The 24,453-nt window shown below is 49.7% G+C and overlaps 2 protein-coding genes across 2 annotated transcripts; both read right to left on the bottom strand.

Annotated features, from left to right (window-relative positions):
• Positions 1-3,278: 3,278 nt before the first annotated feature.
• On the bottom strand, positions 3,279-6,692 carry GPHA2 (glycoprotein hormone subunit alpha 2). Its single transcript, XM_077821514.1, has 4 exons — positions 6,684-6,692; positions 4,724-4,838; positions 4,017-4,201; positions 3,279-3,380 (listed from the first exon to the last, which is right to left on the bottom strand). The coding sequence occupies exons 1-4, from the start codon at positions 6,690-6,692 to the stop codon at positions 3,279-3,281; spliced, it is 411 nt and encodes a 136-aa protein (XP_077677640.1).
• An 11,957-nt stretch (positions 6,693-18,649) lies between these two features.
• BATF2 (basic leucine zipper ATF-like transcription factor 2) lies at positions 18,650-24,311 on the bottom strand. Its single transcript, XM_077822810.1, has 3 exons — positions 24,235-24,311; positions 22,305-22,406; positions 18,650-18,903 (listed from the first exon to the last, which is right to left on the bottom strand). The coding sequence occupies exons 1-3, from the start codon at positions 24,244-24,246 to the stop codon at positions 18,709-18,711; spliced, it is 309 nt and encodes a 102-aa protein (XP_077678936.1). The 5' UTR covers positions 24,247-24,311; the 3' UTR covers positions 18,650-18,708.
• Between the last annotated feature and the right edge of the window lie 142 nt (positions 24,312-24,453).

Genomic DNA, 24,453 nt, shown 5'->3' with positions numbered 1-24,453 from the left:
GGTCTGATTCTAACTCGGTTCCTTTTGCTTTTCCCCCACCTCCATCCTAGGGCAGGATACATCACTCCCCATACCATAGGTAGTCGTATGTCAGAGGAGGCTGAAGAAGCCCATCCTGTGAGTGCCCTACAGGGAACCCTATCACCAGCTCTGCACCTCTGGCCGCTTCTGGAACATCTACCCCAGCATTAACCCATTGTCTGCCTTCCTGCAGGCATGGATGCTGGCAGCAGGGGAGAGGGGAGTGTTTTCACCCATGTGCCACCAGGGGGGGAGAAATTGGTGAACTGAACCCTCAGCCAGTGCCTTGACTTAGGGGTGATGCCAGTAGGAAGCCCCCTCCAGGAGGATGCTGGGGAAACAGAGGTGGGGAACCTGTGGGACTCTGCCCCTGGAGGGTGCTGGGAAAATGGAGGCATGGTGTTGAGATTCAAGCCACAAATACGTCTTCAGTAGGCAGACCACTTCCAACAGACCAGCAGGCTTCCAGAGCGGGCGTTACCTTCCCCATTGGGCAGCCAATGAGTTGCCCCTGCAAGTATGTCTGTCTACCAGCCAGCAGGAGCACCTGCCCCCATGGACCAGTGAGGCAGCGGGTCCCTACCATGGGCCAGCGGTGAAGGCTTTGAATTCTTCCTAGCCTGGATGCCCCAGCAGGGCAGTAGCTACCAGCTGCTCATGGACCTGCAGGGATCTCCATTGATCATGCCCCCCGTGGCTTGTTGCTGCCCCTGCAGGAGTGGCCTGGACTGATAGCAGCTGTGTGTGGGAAAGAGCCTTTGGAGGGGCAGGTCTCCTAGTGTTCTCTAATCAGAATAAAGTTTCCTAGCTGAAGTCAGTTTCCTTGACACAGAAATCAGCCCCACCCTGGTCTCTGCCCCATGCTCCCATGTCTAGTCCCCCTCTGCCACAACCCCATGCCCTTACCCCCACCACGTGTGCAGAGTAGAGCTTTCCTTGAAGGCCAAGTGGTTCCTGGCTTGGGAACACAATGGCTTGAGCACATTGGGAGTGGGGTGGGGGCTCCAGTTCAGACTTCTGAACCACCTACACACCTGGCTGGGAGATGAGGCCCTTTACACAACCAGACTGTGGGTCTAGGGCATCAGCTCAGCAAGAGGCTATCTCAGCCCAGAGTCCCCTTCCCTCCTCTGATGATGTTAACCTTTGCACCAGTGCAATGAAGGTTGCTATCCCTGTTTTAAAGAGGGGGAAACGGAGGCACTGAGTGACAACAGTCACATGGTGAGACTACAATAGAACCCATGAGTTCTGGCTCCCCTCTTCACTTGCTCTACCCCACTAGACCCCACTCCCCTCCCAGAACCAGGGATAGAACCCTGGAATCCTGATTCCCAGCCCCTCCGACTCTAACCCATTAGATTCCACTCCTCTCTCAGCATTGAGAATAGAACCCAGGAGTCCTGGTTCTCAGTCCCTCTCTGCTCTAACCACTAGCCCCTAGACCTCATTCCCCTCACAGAGTGAGCAATAGAACCCAAAACCCCACACTATAACCCCTAGATTCGCTCCCCCACCCCCCACACCTCCACCCCCCAAAGCTGAGACTGAATTCTTATCTTCTAATTGTTCACGGTCTGGGCTTTGGCCACTGGCCCTTTCTGCCTCTTCCTACGCAGACTGGCTCCCTGGTATAACACTATTCCCTGGTGGGGGCATGGTCTGAGGCTGAATTTGGCCCTGCCTATTTCTATGACTTGTACAGAACCCATCTAGGGATTTAACACCTATGACGTGAGAATCAAGAGGAGATGCTGCTTCTTGCAGCCAGCAAAACTCCTGGTCACCAAGACTGTAGGTGATCCAAGATGAGTGGGATTTTTTTTAAAGTGCTGCTTAATTTTAGCAGCTGGGCCTGACACCTTTAAGCAGCCCAGCTGGAAAGGTTTGTTTGGCACAGAAACTGCTGGGCAAGTTGAAGTTTCTTCAGCAAGATCATTTATTTGAATAGCTCACATACTATAGCACTCAGCCAGAGAGCGGAAGCACAGGTAGCCTTGGCCCCAACGCAGTGTTGTTATTCATATTAGAGTCTCGGCAACTTGACCAAGATCAGGGCCCCCATCAGGGAGCACAGACAGAGTGAAAGGGAGTTCTTGCCTTAAAGAGCTCACAATCGAAATAGGCAAATGATGGGAAGCACAGTAAGAAGAAAGAACGTACACATGGTCACAAAGCAAGTCAGAACGACTAGACCCCATATCACCAGTATATAAAACACAGCCCTCTGGCTACCCCACTACATTACGCCCTATACCAGCTCCAATTGGCCTTTTACCAGGTGTGGGTGAGGTCAGATGTGTGCAGGCTCAAGCTATGTCTCTGGCTCTGCCTCTGGCACTCCCATATAAAAATGAGCAATGGGAACCCACTTTCCTTCCATAGACTCCTTAGGAGGCCTAGGTTCTGGTTCTGTACTAGGATGCTCTGCTTGGTAAATAAAGGGGCCTTAAAGAGTTCCGTTTGTTATGGGGTCAGGATTCAGTCATGTTCTACTCATGGAGGGATCTTTCCTGCGAATGACAATCAACTCTCAGGGGCCAAGGCATGAGCTGATCTCTTCTCTAGGGTCAGGAAGGAACATATTTTATGCTCTAGCCCAGAGGTGGGCAAACTACGGCCCACAGGCTACATCCGGCCCGCGGGCCCATCCTACCCGGCCCCTGAGCTCCTGACAAGGAGGAGGGGGGTTGGATGAGTCAGGGATTCTGAGGGGGGCAGTCAGGGAGTGGAAAGTGGGAGGGGGCAGATAGGGGGCAGGGGCCAGGCTGTTTGGGGAGGCACAGCCTTCTCTACCTGGCCCTCTATATAGTTTTGCAACCCCAATGTAGCCCTAAGGCCAAAAAGTTTGCCCACCCCTGCTCTAGCCAGATACATTAACCTGAGATCAGGTATTGGCTTCTTGGCAACACAGCAGAGGGGAAAGGAGCCCATGAATTTCTCTGACTAGGCCCAGCGTACAGTCAACACCCATTTACAGCCCTACTTGGGTTGGGGAGCCTGGCTCTGCGGTTTGTTCCGGCTGGGGGCTGACTGCTAATGGTATCTGTTTGCAAAGACAAACCTACAGCAGCAGCAAACTGGCAAATTGAAGCTCTAGGTAAAGCTGGGAGCAGCCGGGGTGCCCTCTCGTGGTGGCAAAGCAAGCCTGGTGTGGACTGCAGTGGCCCCTGCTGACACATGTTCATATGCACAGTTCTAGACAAGCCCAGGCTGTGGGTTCCTGGGTGTCGCAGGAGAGGGCTTCCCTGGCCGAGTCAGTATCGGGAGAGGCGGCACATGTCGCACTGGCAGCTCTTGGCAGTGAAGATCTCTATCTCTTCGTGGCGGACGGCCCGGCAATGCAGGCGGACTTTGATCTGTGGCAGGGGGATGGGAGGGTGAGAGAGGGACTGGTGCCCACCCCCGGTGCCCACCCTGAATTCCAGGCCCTGGTGCAAGTTAGAGCGGATGCCACTTCCCATGATCCCTTGGGAGCAGAGAATAGCCAGAGAATGTTGCATTCTGGCCACGCCCCTTCCTAGGAGCAGAGCCCTTTTAACGCCACACTGACTGGCAGGGATGGATTCTGAAAGGGCCACAGAGTAGCCCTGAGATTCCAGCCAGCGCTGAAGATCCCCTCTCGTGAGCGCTGTGCCAGACCAGGGTGCGCTGCACCTCTGCCAGTCACATCACTCGTGTGGCTGTAGCGTGCACCAAATCCCCAAAGTAGCTGAGAATCAGCCCTGCTGTGTCCATCCAGCTTCCCCTAAGTGCTTCGATCCCAGCTGCTGTCTCTGGGATCTGGTGAATCATTGGGGAGCTACTGGATTCCCCCATACCTGTGTATCCTCGAAACGAGCCCCCTCTCTCTTGCTTCTATCTATCATCCCAGCTTTTGCATGCACACGGGAGCCCCATGTCTCCCAGTCTGGCTTAGTTTGTGGGAAGACTCATACCAGCCTGGGCCCACACTGTGGGGCAGGATCTATGGCATATCCCCCAGCCCCGCTCACCTTCTGCATCTTGCTGATGGTGCAGCACTGGGACACAGAGGTGATGTTGTGTTTGAAGCTGCTGGCCAGCAGGACGGAGTACTTGGAGGGGAAGGCACTGGATTCGCAGTAGCCCACACAGGCCTGAACCACATGGGTCCCACGGCAGGTCCCACGGCGGTCGCTCTTGATGGTTACATCAAATGCTATGGAGACAGAGGAGAGTTCAGTCTTCATGGCCTGGCCTGCCCTCAACATCTGTGCTGATGAGGTAGGGGCTGGGCAGAGAGCCAACTAACTCATTCCACACCAGGCCCACAGAGCAGGAAGGACCCTACTTGCTTGGGATTTGAACTGGCAACTTTAGGATCCAAAAGACCCATCCCCTGCACTGAACACTCAAGTGGGTTTACAGCCATGAGCATCCCTATAAAGTACAGGTGTACAAAAGTCTACTGTGGGGGGCAGGGAGCTATAGTGGTTAGAGCAGAGTGGCTAGGAACCGAGATTCCTGGGTTCTATTCCTGGTTCTGTCACAGTCTATGCTTGACCTCAGGGTCAAGTCACTTCCCCCTGCTGTGCGTCAGTTTCCCAGATGGTAAAATGCAGCAATTTCAGGAGTCCACGGGGAGGGGGTCAGCATCAGATCCAGGTTTAGGGAGATCCTGGCTCCCTGGTGCCATATTCAGCCCTGGCACCGCTCCATTTCCCCCCTCCTCTGTCCTTACGGTGCAGATGGCAGCCAGGCCCGATGGTCTCATAGCTCCAGCATGTGGAAGCCATCAGGATCAGCAGCAGGGAGATGATGATGACAGCATGGCAGGACGGCATGGTGCCTGGGCTCTGCAACGGGAATGGCACATGTTCAGGGTACAGAATCAGGGCAGCAGGAGGTGGGAGCGAAGGGACTGCTCTGATTAGAATGGTGTGCACATGCATGCATGTGTGCACAGCTACCCTCTGCTGGCTGGAATCTGAACCTCTGAGCTGTGTGTCCTAGCTCCTATACTGCTAATGGGGATCCTTCTTGAGTGGAAGGGCTCTAGCCTTTGGGAACAGAAGAGACTGGGATGTGCTGAGGCAAAGGCCATAGACCAAGCTTCAGAGTCTGGGCTGTCCCTATCCCCCCTCCCCACACACTCAGGTTCATAGATTCCAAGGCTAGAAGGGACCATTGTGATCATCTGTCCTGACCCCCTGTACAGCACAGGCCAGAGAACTTCCCCAAAATCATTCCTAGAGCAGATCTTTTAGAAAAATAACCAATCTTGATTTTAAATGGTCCATGATGGAAAATCCACCTCTGCCCTGGGGAACTAGTTCCAGTGGTTAATTATCCTCACTGATAAAAACGTGCACCTTCTTCCAGTCTTTCTCTGCTAGACTCAGGAGCCCATTATTCCATATTTGTTTCCCATGTCGGTACTGCTAGACTGTGATCAAGTCCCCCCCTTCACCTTCTCTTTGATAAGCTAGGTAGATTGAGCTCCTTGAGTCTCTCACTGTCACCCAGGTTTTCTAATCCTTTAATTCTTCTCTCAGAGTAGCAGCCGTGTTAGTCTGTATCTGCAAAAAGAACAGGAGGACTTGTGGCACCTTAGAGACGAACAAATTTATTTGAGCATAAGCTTTCGTGAGCTACAGCTCACTTCATCGGATGCATCCGATGAAGTGAGCTGTAGCTCACGAAAGCTCATGCTCAAATAAATTTGTTCGTCTCTAAGGTGCCACAAGTCCTCCTTTTAATCCTTCTTGTGGCTCTTCTCTGAACCCTCTGCACTTTATCCACATCCTTCATGAACTGTGGAACCAGAACAGGGTGTTCTGGCCACGCTAGTGCCAAATAGAGAGACAAAATAACCTCTCTACTTCTATTCGAGATTCCCCGCTTTGTGAATCCAAGTATCACATTAGCCCTTTTGGCCACAGCATCACACTGGGAGCTCCCATTCAGTTGATTCTCTACCACACCACACCCCACAAATCTTTTTCAGAGCCGCAACTTCCCAGGATAGAGTCCCTCATCAAGTAATCGATTTAGTCCAATTAAAGCACATATTGTTTGCTTGTGCCCACTCAGATTTGTACAGTTCTACCTGGAGTAAAACTGAACAGCAAATACAGTAAAATAGATTTTCCTTTTCGCTATAGCAAGCTCTTTCAACTCAATTTCTCTTGCAAATCAAAAGAGCAGTGATCAAAGGTGCATTGACTAGTATGCAGGGATTGGGAGTCAGGACTCCTAGATTCTATCAGCAACTCTGGGAGAGGGTCTAGTGGTGAGAGCAGTGGGCTGGGCATCCTGGGTTCTAGTCCCCGCTCTGGGAGCCAAGTTGGCTAGCACAAGCCTGTGAGCCTTCAATTGTTCCCTCTAATGACTATTCTCTCTTCACCTACAAACTCCTCCTGCCTCAAGGATTGAAAGGACCCAGGAACCTGCTCTGCCTTCAGTGCAGCTCAGACCCCAGCTTTCTGCCCCCTTCAATTCCCCACAGCCAGGAGTGTATCCTACCATCTGTGCTTGGCTGGCAGGAAGTCCACAGCAGAGGGTGTTAGCAGCTGTCTTGCACCAGGGTCCTGTTGGGCAGCTCCCGAGTCATGGTATCCTGCTGCAAGCTCTCCCAGGTGCTATATCTAGCTCAGGTATTTGCATCTCCACACCTCAGCCTGCCCCTTTAGGACTCTTACTTTTCCCATCTCCACCTCCTGCCCCGCCCCCACCAGCCCTCCCAGCTAAGAGAAATAAATTGCTCTCTGGATTTCCAGAGCCACTCACTTTTTCAGAGATCCCACCCCAACAACTTCCATCAGCTTCTGAGGCCAAGCCCTTCTTAGCTCTGGCTTAAAAGGGGCTTTGGAGCTGGGTAAAAGACCACTCGTGGTTACAGTAAACTCCCTTCCCCTTAGAACCATCAATTCGGGGGCAGCGCAAGAAATAGTTTGTTAGCATAGAAAGTTCATGCGCGTGTGCATGACAGAAAGTGCCACTGTCCTCTGTTAGACTGAATTGGAAAGACTCAAGTGTGTTTCATAAGCCCCATATTGCTAACAGCCAATGGGGATTATCTGTAAACTCCAGACCTGTCCTTGTAGAAGGAAAGGCCTGGAGCTCTAGCCACACGGCTGTGCATGCTGTCTAGAGACAACAGGGGTGTTGCTAGATTTGTATGTCTTGTTTTGAGCACAGTGCAAACTATGTATTCACCCCATTTTACCTCCCAAAGAGATGCAGCTGCTTCTGGGGTGGGGTGAGACTTATACATCCACCAGTGAGAAGCAGCAGCTATTTAACAGTACCGAGCCAGGGGACTTTTAATGAGTGTTGAGGACATGGGTCTTGCATCTCATCTGATGTACCAGATGCTGCGATCCAAAGAACCAATGAATGGCAAGCGCCCGCTCAGACCAAGCAAACTGTGCTTCTGCAGACCAAGCAAACTGCAATAATGTCTTCCTGCAGGCAGCCTTCCAGCTCAGGAGCACAGTAGGTGCTTCCAGCTCAGGAGTAAGTCCCCTGCTAGACACCCCGGCGTGCATCTGACTACCGGTGCATTAGGGAGATAATTGCATTGCCTTTGCAAAATGTGCCCATTTCTTGCTAATAACAATTTCTCCAGACTGGTGCAGGGTCACTCCAGGTCACAGCTCTGGCTCCATGGGCAGCTCAGCGAAGAACAATGGCTTGTCCTTGTCCAGTGGCTCTCCTTGGTGTGCCAGGGAGTATTAATTAATCACTGGTCTCTAGAACCAAGCTCTGTGATAGACTTGCTGAGTGACCTCGGGTGGGTCACCACCCTTCTTTGGGCCTCAGTTTCCCCATCTGTGATTAAAGGGATAATTATAATCTAAATAAATAAGACAAAAGAAGAATGATCAACCTCATGTTCCAGGTGGGGAAACTGAGACCCAGAGAGAGTCAGCAACCGGCCCAGGGTCACCCAGGGAGTCTGTGGCTGAGCCAAAACCTAGATCTCCTGAGCCACAGCCAAATGCCTTAACCCTCAAAATCCCTGCTCTTCTCCATCCATCACTGAGCTGTCTCTTGCTTGATAGGGGACGGTGCCAGCTCTGCAGAGACCCCAGCACCTTCCAGGAAAAGCATGGGCAAGTAGACAATGTTGTACAATGGCTAGTATGCTGGGCTAGAACTCGGGCCACCTGGGTTTATTCCTGGCCTGCTGCAGCCCTTGGATGACGTCACTTCCTCCTTTAGTACCCTAGAAACAAGAATCAACCTTTCTGGCTCTGCTGTGGGGTGGGTCACATTAATGGTGGGGAAACTGAGGCACAGAGCTGGGGAAGTGACTTGCCCAAGGTGAAATGGTGAGTCAGTTCTCAGAGCAATGGATTCCAATGGACAAAGGTGAAGCAAGATCAAGTGGCTGGTAGATGAAACTAGGCAAATTGAGACTGGAAGCAGGGCACAAATGTGTAACAGTGAGGGGGAATTCACCACTTCCAAAAGGAAGGGTTGTGGATTCTCCACCACATCCAATCTTGATTTAAAAATTGTCGGTATTTCTAGCAGGTCTGCTCTGGTTCACACAGGAGTTAATGCAGGGATGTCTTGTGGCCTGTGCTGTGCAGGAGGTCAGACCAGATGATCCCAGTGGTCCCTTCTGGCCTTATCATCTAGGAAAATGGCTGCCTTCTCCTAATCTTTACTGACAGGTTTGATCTTGCTTCTGAAAGCTAAATGAAAACCTGCCACCCAGAGGCGGGGGGGAGGGAAGGATCCTTCCCAAAAGTACAAAACTGCCACTATAGAACAAAGGGATCCCAGTGTCTCCTCTGGAGGAGGTTAAATCCAGCTGTGGGGATGACAGGCAGTTGAACCCAGGCTGGAAATGGCTGAAGTTGACCAATGGCGGAGGAGGAGATCTGGGGGAGAGGGGACTCATTTTAAAGATTCTTTTTCAAACCAAAACAACAACTTGGGTGGTTTTGTTTGGGGGTTTTTTGGTGGGGTTTCTTATTTGCTATACATGGTAGGGCAAGATTGTTAGAGGCCCTGGCCAGGATCAGGACCTCCAGTTGGGCCAGACACTGCACAGACCCTGACCGAGACTGGGGAACCCCAGGTGTGCTGGGTGCTGCACAGACCCAGACTGAGATTGGGGCCCCCATTGTGGTGGGTGCCGTACACACCCCTGTCCAAGATCAGGCCTTCCCTTGTGCCAGGCAGTCAGACAGCGAGCGAGAGACCGTCCCTGCCCCAAAGAGGTCACAGTCTACATAGATAAAAGAAGGTGAATTAGCCTTGTTTTTTAGCTGAAGACTGAGACACGGAGAGGGGAAGTGATTTGCACAAGGCTACCGAAGGAGTCAGTGGCAGAGACAAAAATCAAACCCAGCCCTCCTGTGGCTTAGTCCAGCCCCTTAGCTACAAGACCATCCTTCCTGCTGTAAGAATAGCACTGGCCTGTCTTTATTTAGGGGATAATGGATTTAGGATCCTGACTTTTAAAATCTTAAAGATCAAATTTTCCAAATTGCCTAAGCCCCATTTTCAAAAGTGACTTGGAGTCCTTTTGAAAATGGGGCATAAGCATCTTTGGAGAATGTGATTCCCCTGGGCCTCTGTATTCGTGGGGTCACTAAACCAGACACTAACTCGATTAGCAGAGCTCTGCCCAGCCTCAAAGCACTGAGGGCTCTTAACACCTCTCTCCTCCAAGCCAATTAAATCTTTAATTCCAGGAGAGTTGAATTAAACTAAGGGGGGTTGTGACTTAACATGTTGGAAAAGAGCAGGGAGAAAGCTCCAATTCTTTACCAGCAACTATTTATATCACCCAGACATATTTTAGGCATCGGATTAAGTTCAATATATAAACCTGCTATTGTTGGATTGAGTCTTGGGGCCAAGCTTTTTCTAAATGGAGGGTTGGCTCAGAAAGCTTAATGCTGCGTAAAGAAAGTGGAATTTGGCCAGAAGGGCTGAGATGTCAGACTTCCCTGGATAAAGAGGGCTTTGAAAAGCTGGCGTGACTGAGTTGGGTTCTTTGTGAGGAGATCATCAGCTGTGTTTCTAGTGGCACTTCTGCTTGTGTGTTTCAGCTCAATCCATCCGTCTCTGGGGTGGAGCAGGGCAGCTGTTTGACAGGCAAGAGTTTAGGGGAGGAAATTAAGGATCTTGAAACAACGAAGGGTTAGTTAAGGAGGCAAAACACTGGAGCTGGGCTGGGATGCCAAGGTTCATGCCCTGGCTGGGGGAAGTGCCAAGGGATCTCTGAAGCCCACAAGGGCCGTGGCTTCATGTTGAATTTCAGGTGAGACGCCTCTGCCTTGCAGTTCTGGCCTGTAAACAGCTCCTCACTTTGAGCTGTTCCTTGCTTATGTTTCCCAAGGGCTCAGGACCCCCAATTGGGCCTGATTTCCAGAAGTTTGCTTTGCTACAAGCCTAGTTGTAGATGCTGGGCTCTTTGGAAAAATCTCACCCTTGCCTGCTGGTTTGCAGTGCAGCAAGCAGATCCTGCGTCAGCTATTTCCAAGTGCAGTGTGGGTCACATCTGGCACTGGCAGAGATCAGGATTTGGCCATTGGTCCCAAGGAAGAAAGCACAAGATCACTGCGGAAAAGTAACTGCATCCTGTATCAAGCCATCTCTAGCATCCCTGAGCTTACACTTCGTTCTCTAAGCAAAGCCATAGATTTGTACATGTACATGTACCCGTCCCAGGGCCTCGTCAATCTTATGGGAAATGATCATGCAAAAAGAGTCATTACAATAAATATTTCATGGGGCTATTTCTGTATTACTCTCAGCCTGTGGAAATACCAACTGCCCACTCTCCTTTAGTCCATTCAAGAAGCCAAGCACATATCAATATCCCTCTGCTTTTTTTGTCTCTCCTATGTACTCATCTGCACCCTCCCCCAATCACTGTAGTGTCTAAGCACCTCCTGGTCTTGAATGGATTTATCCCCACACACCCCTGTGAGGCAGGGCAGTAGAGATGGGGAAACTGAGGCACAGAGGCTAGTTTGCCCAAGATCACACAGGGAATCTGTGACAGAACAGGGGATTGAACCCTGGTCTATCCATAACCCAGGTGAGGGGCCCTAACAACTGACCCATCGCTGCTCTCTGTTTGGTTAATTGTTCTATGTTGCATCTGTGGGGTGTGGTTTTTAAAGGGGAGGTCTTGGGAAGTTTGTAGCAAGAGAAGTGGATTGTGGTTTGCCGGAAAGAAAGGTCCACGTAGCCAAGTTCTGTTCTGTATTGGAACACCCCAGAGTCCAGGGAAGGAGTGAGGGAGCTTGGATCAAGGGTGGGGCTGCCTTTTATTTGCTGGGTAAGCAGCAGAATAGGTTAACACCAGGGCAGAATCTGCTTTGCCTCCACTGAAGCCAGTGAGGGTGACTATGAATGTACATAGTGTAACTGAGATCAGAAACAGATCCTGACCCCAATGCATTTGGGGGGTGACTCCAAATTGACCTTGGAGGAGCTGAGATCAGAATCCAGCCCTGCCCCCACTGGGTGATTCTGCATTGATCCCGGAGGCGCTAAGATCAGAATCAGGCCCATCTGATGATATACGGTGGGGCCAGCTGTGCTGCTGGGGTAGTCCCATGTGGAAGTGCCCTACTGCTGACCCCCTCAGAGCAGGGAGGAACTGGGGGGGACGTGAGCAGGCAGGTAGCCACCTCGCCTGAATGACAGTTTGGAGGAAGCTGACATTAGCTCAGTGGCTGCCTGTGTTGAAAGACAAAGGCCTTTCGAGCTGGGTCTTGTTCCTGCAAGTACCTGTCTGTGCGTGTAGGGGGAAGGAAAATGAGTTAACTGAGAAATGCTGAGCAGGGGGCTTAGATTAAAGAATCAGTGAGGGACTGGTCAGAGTTTGGGGCTGGCTTTATTTTTCCATCATAAAAGCTGTAGCTAAGGTGACTCGTCTCCAAATAGCTGCCGGGGCCGGAGTCTGATCTCATTGAGAGCAGTGTAACTGCAGGAAGGAGGAGGGGGTGTCTGGTGGCTAGAGAAGGGAGCAGGGGGAGGGGCAGGCAGCCAGGACTCCTGGTTCTGTTCCTGTTTCTGGAAGGGGGATGTGGTTTAGTGGCTAGAGCAGGGGACGTGGGAGGGAGTCAGGACTCTTGGGTTCTATTTCTAATCTTGCCACTGACTCACTGCTAAGTACAGGTTTCAGAGTAGCAGCTGTGTTAGTCTGTATCTGCAAAAAGAACAGGAGTACTTGTGGCACCTTAGAGACTAACAAATTTATAGCGCATAAGCTTTCGTGGGCTATAGCCCACTTCATCAGATGCATGCAGTGGAAAATACAGTAGGACAATTTTATATAAACAGAGAACATGAAACAATGGGTGTTAACATACACACTATAACGAGAGTGATCAGTTAAGGTGAGCTATTACCAGCAGGAGAGAAAAAAAACCTTTTGTAGTGATAATCAAGATGGGCCATTTCCAGCAGTAGACAAGACCGTGTGAGGAACAGTGGGGGGGAGGGGGAATAAACATGGGGAAATAGTTTTACTTTGTGTAATGACACATCCACTCCCAGTCTTTATTCAAACCTAATTTAATGGTGTCCAGTTTGCAAGTTAATTCCAATTCAGCAGTCTCTCTTTGGAGTCTGTTTTTGAAGTTTTTTTGTTGTAATATCGTGACTTTTAGGTCTGTAATCGAATGACCAGAGAGATTGAGTGTTCTCCGACTGGTTTTTGAATGTTATAATTCTTGATGTCTGATTTGTGTCCATTTATTCTTTTATGTAGAGTCCACATATCTATTCAGGGGACAGCATCACAGGGCCTAATCACATCAGCCACACTATCGGAGGCTCGTTCACCTGCACATCTACCAATGTGATATATGCTATCATTTGCCATCTGCCCTCTGCCATGTACATTGGCCAAACTGGACAGTCTCTACGTAAAAGACTTTTTGTGGCCCCCAATATCCTCCCAAAGTTCATTGTCTAGGTTTCAAGAGCCAGAAGGTTTCTTGCTGTTCTTCCCTTTCTGTGGGCTTCCCATCGCCTTGCTGATTCGTATGTAAATGGGGCTCCTATTGTTTGGATTCCACATATTGGAAAGAGTAAATTGCTGCCTTCCCTCATTTCTGGCACAGAACCTGTTTCTCCCTGAGTTTGGTCAAAAATTTTAAAGTATAATATCAGTGACCATCCATCATTCCTCAGTGTTAATGCAGCATGACATTAATCACCAGTGTGTCACAGGCTTTCATAAAACACCTTACTCTGTTGGAAGCAAAGGCATATTTAGACCCAACAAATCCTGCTGTGAATTTTAAGTTTGTTTTAATAATGTTTAACAGAGTAAGCATAAGTAGAACTATGTATGTGTAACAAATTGTAATTATGTTTAGTGGTGCGCACGTGTTTTAAAAAATGAAAAGCAATCACGTTTGCCAAAACAAAGAAAGTAACTAAAAAGCTAGAAAAAATGTTTAAACCAACAATTTAAACCAGGGGAGGAAAGTTAATATAAAAACAAACGAATATATGTAAAAAAATAACCAAGTTATAAATAAGTTTGTGTAACAAAGGGAGGTTGAAGCTGTATTGGCAGGTGCTAAAGGCAACTGTAATAAGATTGTCCTGATAAGCTTCCCACTTGTGTGTAATTGATCATGGCTTGCCGGGTGTTTTGCCTTAATAAATTTGTTAAACCCATCTGCTAAGTAAGTAAATCTCAATCCAACATACTCAATACACTTTTATAATACAGTAATTTTATAAAAATCAGTTGAGTCAATTGCTTAGCACTTGAAGTGCAGACCCCCTGTCTTTACAGCCCGGTAAACCATTGAAATGGATTCTCAGATAAAGTTCCTTTCCTCCTGCTCGGAACAGTTGCCATGCACTCTGGAGAAAACTTCATTCTGGTTCCTCCCCTGCTGGTGAGAGATGAGTTGGTACCTCCTTCTCCTGTTAGCTTGATGGCTTTGTTTACTGCATATGTAAATACATCTTCAATGTCTCTGCTTGACGACCAGGCTTGTCAGACAAGCAAATACACATCCCATTGTCCAAGGCAGACTGGGCTTATGTGGTGCTTGCCAAACACTGTTTAAGAACATAATTCTAGCACATATTCATGACTACTTGTACACACCCTGTACATACATCACACAAGAATATTAATGATCAGGGAGTGTAGTGAGGAAGAGTGGCCTCCCTCCACCACAGAGGGGTTTAATGCTTCCTGGTGGGTGTTGCCAACCTTGCCATGCCCACCTCCCTTGCAGGAAGTGTTGGGGGTGGACAGAAACTATAAGAATAGGGCCCTGCACTAGCTCAGTTGTGGCTGGACCAGGGAAGGAGGCAGATGTCCCTCCCAGGGAGCTGAGCCCTCAGCTGAGCCTGTGGCTGGTAGCAGGGAAGAAAAGGCAACCCATGGCCCCAGGAGATGAAGACCCTGGGGAGAAACCAGAGGAAGGGCCGCCTGACTGTGAGACAGAGACAGATCCCAATGGTCACAGAGCAGCAACAGCAGGAACTAGTCAGAAGTAGCCCAAGGAAACAAGACTTTGGTCTGCTTGTGCTGCTGGGATGTAAGGCAGCGAGTATTTCCCCAGTGGCAGGATCGCCTGCCACTGGTAGGGCCTAGGGCTGGGTCCCCTTAACCCCAGCCCCCTGCTCAGGGCTGGCCACCCACTAACCTTTAGGTCCAAAGCCCAGCAACGGACAATTTAATTGTTGCTATTTGCCCCTGCAAGGAGGCAGAGGGCTGTAGAATGCTTCACCCACAGGACCGGAGACTTAGACTCTGCCGTGTACCCTAGCCAGGAGGCTGGGGCTACCAGCTGACATGTCCATTCCTCCTTTTTGGAGACCTGAACTGGTATCTGGGTGATTGTCCGCCAGCCATTCTACCTGGCAGCTGCACATACCAACTCCCTGATGCCACCAAGAGGTGACACCCTGACCCTGAAAGGGAGGACAGTTGCAGGGAGTTATTAGTTTTCCAGTGGTATATTACATGCCACCTTCTGGGTCTATATCATGACCACTATGTGTTGGGTGTAGTGTGTGTGTGTGTGTGTGTGAGGCCTGACGCGTTGTTGACAGTAATGAACCACCTCTGTGTCACACCTAGTTTCGTCCATTTAACTGTACTTGCCTTTCAGGGAGTATGTCCCAAATCTCGGTGATCCCCTACTAGGGGGAGTGCTGTGAGGATAAAGCCATCAGGCCAGCTAAGAACCTAGGGAGACCTCAGCCCCACAGAAACTCAGCAAACATCAAGTGGAAATTTCTCTCTGTTTAAGCAAACTGGCCATGTGGGAAGCAGCAATTGAAATCAAATCCGGGTGGTGAATGGACAGGGTACAATGATGGCTTTCTGTGGTCTACAGTCTCCCAGCAGCAGGTAAGTGCAGGAGGGGTATAGGGTTGGCAGAGATCTCATCCTAAGGTAGTGGATGACACAAAAGGCAGCATTTCAGGCACAAAGGAGTTGGTATTGATTGAAGCTGGTGAGCTGTGTGAGAATTTCCACTTGGCATTTCAGTATGTGAGGGTAAATTTTGGAGTTGGTTGAAAATTTTTCAACCAAACAGGTTTCCATTTTTGAAGAAGAAAAAAAAAATGAAAAATTCTCAAAACCAGAAAGTATTGTTTTAACATTGAAACAAAGTGAGAAATTTCCATCAGTGTCAGAAGTGTTTTATTTTTACTTTCTTCTTTTGATTCATTTTCTTTAGACTTTATGTTAAAATATTCAACAGAACATATATATGGTATGTTACAAATAGAACATGTAGAATTATAACCAATAGTAAAGTGAATTTTACTATTATATAAAAGTTTCAATGAAACACTTGTCATTGTTGAAATAACGCAGTTTTGTCTTCTTGAAACAAAATGACTCAATGCGTTTGAATCTTTTGTTTCTCAGGAAAACTTCCAAAATTCAGCTTTTAGATTCAGAATGAAACATTTGCAATGTCAGAACCTTCCTCAAAAGGGGGATTCCGGATCCCAACTAGCTCTAGTTAATTTCCCTTGGAAAGCTCCATCCAGACAGGGCATTCCTGGACTTGCACTTTAGCTGGTGCTGGTCACACTACAGGAGGTACAGACCTGTTGGCCCATCTAGCCTAGTATCCTATCTCTGACACTGGCTGCACTCGCTGCTTCCCAGGAAGCTGCAAGGAACTCTGCATTTAGGGGATAACCTGCCCTCAGGGACAGTGGCCTCCTGACCCCCATTAGTTAGAGGTGAGTTTATGCTCTGAAGCAGATTGGGCTCAATAGATGTTCCTGTAATATTACGGCTGCTAATGCACGTATTATCATGGGCCCCGATGTTGGCTGGAGTGCCTAGGCATTACCCAAATACTAATAATGCACACACCATAATATGGGCCCTGATCTCTGTCTGAGCCCAACTAATGTACACACCCCAGCTGGGCCCTGAGCTTCTTTTTGGTCCTACATGCTACTGTGCTACTAACTAGTAGCTAAACGCCCATGCTTGTACACGTGGCATTTTTTCCTTAGGGTTCTCCTTCCTTTAGCCTCTCTGTGGCTGGTGAGGGTAGCTTTCTTTTGTTGCATTGTGTGTGTGACCAAAGCTTAGAGTGGCATGGGAAACAGTGCTGCCATATACCGGTAAGTATGGGCACTGTGCCCAATTCTGTAGGGCTTGGAATCTGATTATTTCAGTACCCGTGGGAGGCTTTCCCCAGTATTCCTGTCTACTATTCACTGAACATTGCAGCAGCAAACATGTTAACGCAGCACAAAGTGCCATGTATTTGTGAACAGGAAATAGAGAATAGCAGCAGTAAAGCTACGGAGGGAAGTAGTATTTTTGGGACCCTGGGTTTCTATCCATTGTGGTGTAGTGAGGCACAGCCCTGTTGTGCCCATCTTCTCTGATCAGCTGTCATACTTCAACTGCCTCAGAACCTTTGGCCTCCAGCATCCCATCCGGTTCTCCCATGGCCCAGGGATGATTGAACCTGGTGATATGCTAAGCGAAAAACACTCTCTGCCATGCTTGGCGCTGCTTCGCTGTGTGCTGACTCAATGGCAGTCCTGGAAGGCTTGTCTTGGTGTGTCAGTGGTGAGTGAAGCATGTGTGCTGGGGCTGTGTGCGTGGGGTTGCGGTGGGGGTAGTTTTGAAGAATTGTGGTAGCTGAATCAAGTAATCCAGCGTCTGTACAGTCTCACGCATACAACCAATGAAAATTGTTAATGCAGCATAGCTACAGAGTAAGGATGGTGATCTCAGAAGTAACTCGACCAATGGGCTAGGACTCCTGCCATGGCACAGATAAGTGCCTTACTATAGCTGTGCATCACAAGGGGGCACTCATTAAAAAATGGCTGGTACCACATGGCAAAGCCCATCATGCCTCAACCTGGTGCCCTGCTGAACAAAAAGAGCCCTCAAGCATGCTTGTAGCTGTTTCCATTGCTTCACACTCATTCTATAGCCATCATAGTCTTCAGAGAGTCGGGGGAGGTTTTGCCTTCCTCTGCAGTCTAGGGCATGTATCAAAGGCAGGTTTAAGCTAGTGTAAAGGGTGGAGTCTCTGTCCCTTGAAGTCTTTAAATCATGATTTGAGAACTTCAGTGACTCAGCCAGAGGTTATGGGTCTATCACAGGAGTATGTGGGGGAGGTTCTGTGGCCTGCACTGTGCCTGAAGTCAGACTAGATAATCACTGTGGTCCCTTCTGGGCTTCCTGTGAGAGTGACATTCCTGGACTCTGATTATATGGCTAATGTGTACACCATAATGGGATGCCTGGCTCATAATATACCAATCTAATAAGTGAGCCTCTGCCTCAAAAACTGAACCCCCTCCTACAAGAGAATAAACCCAGTTTAATTTAAGGTTCACACCTGTGCAGACACAAACCCCAAACCAATAGACTCTCATGCAGAAACACAGTGTCTATTACATAGAACAGACATTTACAAAAATGTCAGAAGTTCACCCTTGTCTCATTAAACATGGCACCCAGTTAGCAAAGAACCCAGGAAAATAACAGTTCTTTTTCAGTCCAAACAATTGCCCAGACAGCAGCTTGGTAATGGCTCCTTAGGGTAAAATTTACCCTGTACTTAAGGCTAGGGAAAAAGCCTGGACACCATAATGCAACAGAGCTGCACTGAGGGCTAAATGGATAGGGCCTAGCACTAGCCCCTCTGAGTTGCACCTTTTAGGGAATCCTAGTGGATTGGCATCCCCAGTTCTGTGGTAGGGGGGAAACCAGGCTGGCTAGAGCAAGGTCAGGTGTTGGCTGGAGGTTGGGAGTGTGAATTTTATGAGTCTCCTCACATGGCACCAGTTTGTTTTGGCTTTAGTGTTAGACAGCATCAGACAGGGTCTTCTGCTCCCCATTCTGTGCTGGGTTCTGTCTGTGCCTGATCCCATTCTGGGATACCTCAGGGATTGGTCAGGAATTCCCCCTCTAACCATGACCTGCAGAAGATGGTTTGATTGTTGTGGAGAGATTGGCTGCCTGGAAGGAAGCAAAGCTGCATCCACTCACCAGCCCACCTCCCAGATTACGTTTGGTGCTGTCCTTTCAAGCATCGGCTTCTGGCTGAGGTCAAAGATGGAACTACATGGGCTATGGGCCTGAGCCAGGGCAGCAGGGAGGGAGAGATACTGGACTGGATGGGTCCATGGGTCTGATTCAGTGCAGCAGCTCTTCTCTCACAGTTTAACAGCCCTCCTTATCTTATGACTCCCAAAGGGTAGCCAGGGTCACTGTATCCCCTGGTTCAGCTCCTCAGCCAGCCAGTGCAGAATGGGAGTCTGTGTTGGCAAGGAGGGAGTCAGCATGTCTGGGCAGGTGGATTCATGGTTCTTGAGCATTTGAGTCCAGTACTTCAGCTCCTCCTTCAGGGTCTCAATCTCCTTCTTCAGGGCTGTGTTATCCTGCTCCAGCTGCTCATGTTGCTGGGGTGAAGGGAGCAAAGAAAGAAGGGTTTAGACTAAAATTCAGGCAACACTGGAGAATGGGTCTCTAGGAGGCCAGGTTCAGCAAGGAGAGGGAGTGGAGTCTAATGGGTTAGAAGGGGAGAGGGATGCTGGGAGTCAGGACTCCTGGGTTCTGTTCTCAATTCTCATTCTTACTACTTGATTATTAGTAAGGTTAATATTTTGTCACCATTATTTTTAGTACAAGTCAGGGACAGGTCACGGTCAATAAACAAAAATTCACAGAAACCTGTGACCTGTCCCTGACTTTTATCAAAATAATTGTGACAAAATAGGGCTGATGGGGGGAGGACTGAAGCCCGAGCGGGGTGGGGAAGAGCCTGAGCCCTGCTGTGGAAGGGGGGAGGGGTCCAGCATGCACTGCTGCTGTGGCTTGGAGCGCTGGGGGCCACCCGTGGCAGCTGGGAGCTCCGGGGACCCCCCACCACAGCTGAAAGCTCTGGGACTGATGACTTGGAGCTCTGGGTCCCCATGCCAGCTGGGAGCTCCAGGGCCCCTGCTGGCTGACAGCTCCAGCCTGTCCCCTCAGGGCTGAAGTGGAAAATGTCACAGAGGTCTCTAAAAGTCATGGAATCCATGATGTAATCTTCTCCTTAATTATTAGGAAGATCAGCTCTATTAATTATTTCTAGCCAATTCTGTGCAGAACACCAGTGATCCCTAGTGGTTGATGTGGGGGCAGGCACAGTCACAGAATAGCAAACAGCAACAGTAGGTACGCAGCTGACTCCAAACAGCGGGGCACAGGCTCTGATGGTGCTTTCACATCAATGCCCATACAGCAGGACATGGGTGCCGGGTGAATAGGCTGGTCACTGGCTCTCATGAGCCAAATTCTGCTCCTAGTTACCCCCATATCTGCTTTTACAGGGTCATGCAGAGGGACAGAACTGGGCCCTAAAAACTGTAGATAATCCATGGCCAATAACATAATCCTGCTGGTGCAAGGATAGACGCCTGATTTCCCCCACCCTCCACCTGCTATTGGCTGTGCTGGATCTAGGACTCCTGGCTGAACAGTTCCGGTTCTATCCAGCAGGGGACGCTGCTGTGCCAGCACATTCATCACACTATACGCCCTGTGGCTGCGTTAGCATTGCCCTCAGCGCTGCCATCCCTTCCCGGGCCTTTAACTCCACAGCCTTCCCCTCGCATGGATGGGGCTTGAGGATTTCTAGGCACCTTGATTGCATTGAAGGTGAGGTGTGGGGGTTGATGAGGGGCCAAAAAGGCCCTGGGGTAAAGAATAATAAGGAAAATTTTCCAGTGCTGTTCTGTACATCAACGGTGCGGCCTCCTCTGGAATACTGGATAGCAGAGGAAGGTGGGCGCAGTGGTCAGAGTCAATTCCCTGCTCTGCCACAGATTTCCTCTATGGCCTTAGGCAAGTCCCTTAGTCTCTATGTGGCTGACTTTCCCCTTCTATACAATGAGGATAATAGCACTGCCCTGCCTCATTGGGGTGTGGAGAATAAAAATGCATTAAGGCCAGTGAAATGCTCAGTGACTAGGGTAATGGGGTGCAGACAGGTACCTGAGCTAGGTTCTGTGTGCACTGCTGGTCACCCCATCTCCAAAAGAACATCGCAGAATGAGCAGGGGGGTTAGAGGCCTGAAAACACTCTCTGAAAAGACTGGGATGGGTTTCAAGAAGACAAAGGAGAGGGAACATGATCAAAGTCTCTAAAATACTGACTAGTCTAGAGAAGGGAGATGAGAGCTTCTGTTCTATGTGTCTCGTACCATAAGAACAAGGGGCTGTTCGATTGAATTGAAAGAGGGAAATTCACAACCAATCAAAGGAGAAGCTCACTTATACAACATGGCATTTGACTGTGGAACTCTCTGCCACAGCAAGTCACTGGGGCCAAGAGGTTAGGAAGACTCTGAAAAAGGAGTGTGGAAACGGATATGGAGAACAGGAATAGCTGCTTTTATGGGAACCTTACACCTTTCTCTGATGCATCTGTTGCTGGGCACTGTCAGAGACAGGCTACTGGGCCAGCCTGGCACATCCTATGTTCCTGCTCTGTGCAAGGTCTCTTGTCTCTCACTGGCTCCCAGCAGAGTCCAGACCACTGAGCGCTTTTGCTATCACTTTCCCTCTGACAGCTCAGCTGGACATAGCCTTGTGTCCTTGCTAGACACGGTGTCTCCTTAACCAATTGCATGCAAAGGGAATGGTTTGGAAAACCCCCTGGGTACCTTGCTACTGGGATGTAATAGAGAATGGAGGGCTAGAAATTCTGCAGCTCACAAATGTGATGGAACAGACTAGTAAGAGACTGTGAGAGTCTAATGGGTATGCATGGTCTGGGAGTCAGGACACCTGGGTTCATAGATTTTAAGGCCACAAGGGACCATCATGATCGATTCTAGTCTGACCTCCTGCATAGCACAAACCAGAGAAGCTCATTCCTAGCTTGATCCCAGCTCTGCCACTGACCTGCTGGGTGAGCCTGGGTAAGTCCCTTCCCCGCTTTATGCCTCTTTCCCCTCCCACCCTTTGTCTATCTAAACTGTCAGCTCTTCAGGGCATACAGTGATGTAAGGACTAACACGCAGGACCGGGAGCCAGGACTCCTGGATTCTAGCCCCAGCTCTGGGAGAGGAGGGGGAGGTTTCATGGGCTAGAGCAGGGAGAGGGCTCAGAATCAATTCCATGAAGGTGGCAGTTGAGCCCAGGAGGAATGAGTCCCAGTGTTCCCCTGGCCCTAGCCACTAAAGCTTATTCCCTTCCAAGAGCAGGGAACAGAACCCATGAGTCCTGACTCCCAGTCTCCTGCTGTGATCATGGGCCTGCACTGACTTCACACAAACGCACCAGATCCCACACCAGCAAACTGTGAGGGGCCCAGGGGCCACACTTAATGCATGTGGCTATTTTTGGTTCACAAAACCCCAACTTTCTGGTGCTGCAGGAAACCATCTTGCAGAGCCCCAGCTCCTCATCCTGCCTCCCATCCTTGGCTCTGGACAGCCGGGATGGCACCTCACCCCATCATCCCATGCTTGGGTCTTAAAGAGCCAGCGATTGCTCCAGGGCTAGAGAGTGAGATCCTCCCTCCTCCAAGGCTGTGGTTCCAGCATGTCTTACTAAGGAATCCCACCTCAGGGCCTTGCCACTTGTGCTGACAGAGAATCCCTGCTCACCGGTAGAAGTATAGGCCTTAGGACACATAGTTATACAGTTCTGATCACCTCCACCAGAGGGCAGTAGTCCTCGCACCTATGAATTCCCTGACTCCCACCATCAGTTCTTGTTAAGTTGCTAATGGGGGAGCCTTCCCTTTGGGGGGTCCTGCACCAGCGCCCCTATATTTCATCCTGTCTTGTCACTGTTAGCCCCCTTCACTGACCTGATGGAGCTCGTCCGCCTTCTCCGTGTGCTTCTGTCGGCTCCTCTGGGCAGCTGCCCGATTCTTTTGACGTCTTTTCAGCTTCTTTTCTTCCAAAGAATTCTGGGAGACAAATCAACCAGTGAGGCACGAGATGAGTTGGCTGGGCCTCAGCTGAGGGGGCTCCCCAAAATAGAGGGCACTAGCTGATCCCCAACCCACCCTCTTAGCAGTGAGGCCGAGGGCTGGATGGGCCACTGGGGCTGACCCCCTTCTCCCCTCCTAGAAGTTGGGTGAAGTGAAGCCAACCATGGGGAAGAGCAAGGGGAGAAGGGAGGATACCTGCCCTGCTGCTACCCACACTGTACCTGCGCTGGGGATAGAAACAGGGTGCTGTGGGATCCACTGGGTTAGAACAGGAGACTGTGTCAGGGCTCCTGGGTTCTAGTCTTGGTTCAGGGAGGGGAGTAGAGTCTAGTGGTTAGAGCTGGGGAGGGCGCTCAGGACTTTAGAGGTGTCTCTTCTCTTCTCTTTATCATCCCAAGTGAACCCAAGCCAACAACAAAGCACCAGAGTTCTGGGGCAATAGAACACATAGGACTATGGCTGTTGGCACTGGCTACTTTGAACACACACCAGTCATGGCTCAATGGTGAATCTGCTCAGGGCTGACCCTGTCCCGCTATGCCTCATGGCAGCCATGGGCACACTCCTTCATGCATACAAGGGCTGTGGCTTTTGAAAGCCCCCAGGGGATTTAGGAGCACAGGCCCAGTGACTGTCTGTGGGTTGGGGCTCCTAGGTGACCTAGGCACTGTGGCGAGTCCCACCCAGGCTGGCAGTCAGTCTCCCTATTGTGATCCCAACTACCTGAGGGGAACCTGGAGTCAATGCTGGGCATGAATTGGTTATTCCTGGGTGACAGACAGCTACAGCTGACCCTCTGCCTGTCTCCCCACATCTTTCTCACTTTTTACACACACACAATCTGGCTCAGACACAGTCTTTGTCATATACACAGTCACACAATCTCCCTTTCACACAGGCAGACACATACACACACATTCAGATACACAAAATATCTGTCAAATGTTCAGACACACAATCTCTCTCTCTGTGACACACAAAAACACTACACTCCTACCCATACAGTTGTCTCTGTCACACAAACACTTTCTCACACACTCTCTTGCACAGTTCTCTCTCTCTCACACACACACACTGTCAAACACACATACTATTTTCTGTCACACACACAGGTCTCTGTCTCACACTGTTCTCTCTCTCACACACACTGACACACATACAGGTCTCTCTCTCAGAGACACACACAGAGATCTCTGTCTCATACACACACACAGTCACACAACACACAGTTCTCTGTCTATCACACTCACTGTCACACATACTCACGTACACATACAGGTCTCTGTCACACACACAAGCACAGTTCTTTCTGTCACACATTTTCTCACACACATGCTCTTGCACACATACACAGTTCCCTCTCACACACACACACTGGCAAACACACACATTTCACACACACAGTTTTCTGCCACACACACACACAGGTCTCTGTCTCACACAGATCTTTCTTGACAGGTTTCAGAGTAGCAGCCATGTTAGCCTTTATTCGCAAAAAGAAAAGGAGTACTTGTGGCACCTTAGAGACTGACAAATTTATTTGAGCATGAGCTTTCGTGAGCTACATCCGATGAAGTGAGCTGTAGCTCACAAAAGCTTATGCTCAAATAAATTTGTCAGTCTCTAAGGTGCCACAAGTACTCCTTTTCTTTTTACAGATCTTTCTGTCTCTCTTACACACACAGTCACACAGTTCTGTGTCTCACATACACGTTGTCACACATGCACAGTTCTGGCACACTCACACAGTTCTCTCTGTCACACACTCACACAATCTCTCTCACACAGCTCTCTCTGTACTTACCACTCCAGACATTAGTATATTCCCACCCTGCAAGTTCTCAGAGAGGCAGCTAGTGCTGCTCTGGGACAGAGGGTTAGTCCCAAACCGCTCCATGCTGTGGACATGCATGGGGTTAGCTCTTGAGGTGACAGACCACCAAGGAAAAGTGTCCTCAGGCAGAGGGGTGCTTAGGACCTTGGGATCATCCCGAGAGCCCCTGTGCTTCGCTGGCCTGGCCAA

This window comes from Eretmochelys imbricata, chromosome 7 (genome assembly GCF_965152235.1).
Source record: "Eretmochelys imbricata isolate rEreImb1 chromosome 7, rEreImb1.hap1, whole genome shotgun sequence".
Taxonomy (NCBI): domain Eukaryota; kingdom Metazoa; phylum Chordata; order Testudines; family Cheloniidae; genus Eretmochelys; species Eretmochelys imbricata.
Note: the sequence above shows the minus strand (reverse complement) of the source record. Positions and strands in the feature narration are given on the sequence as shown.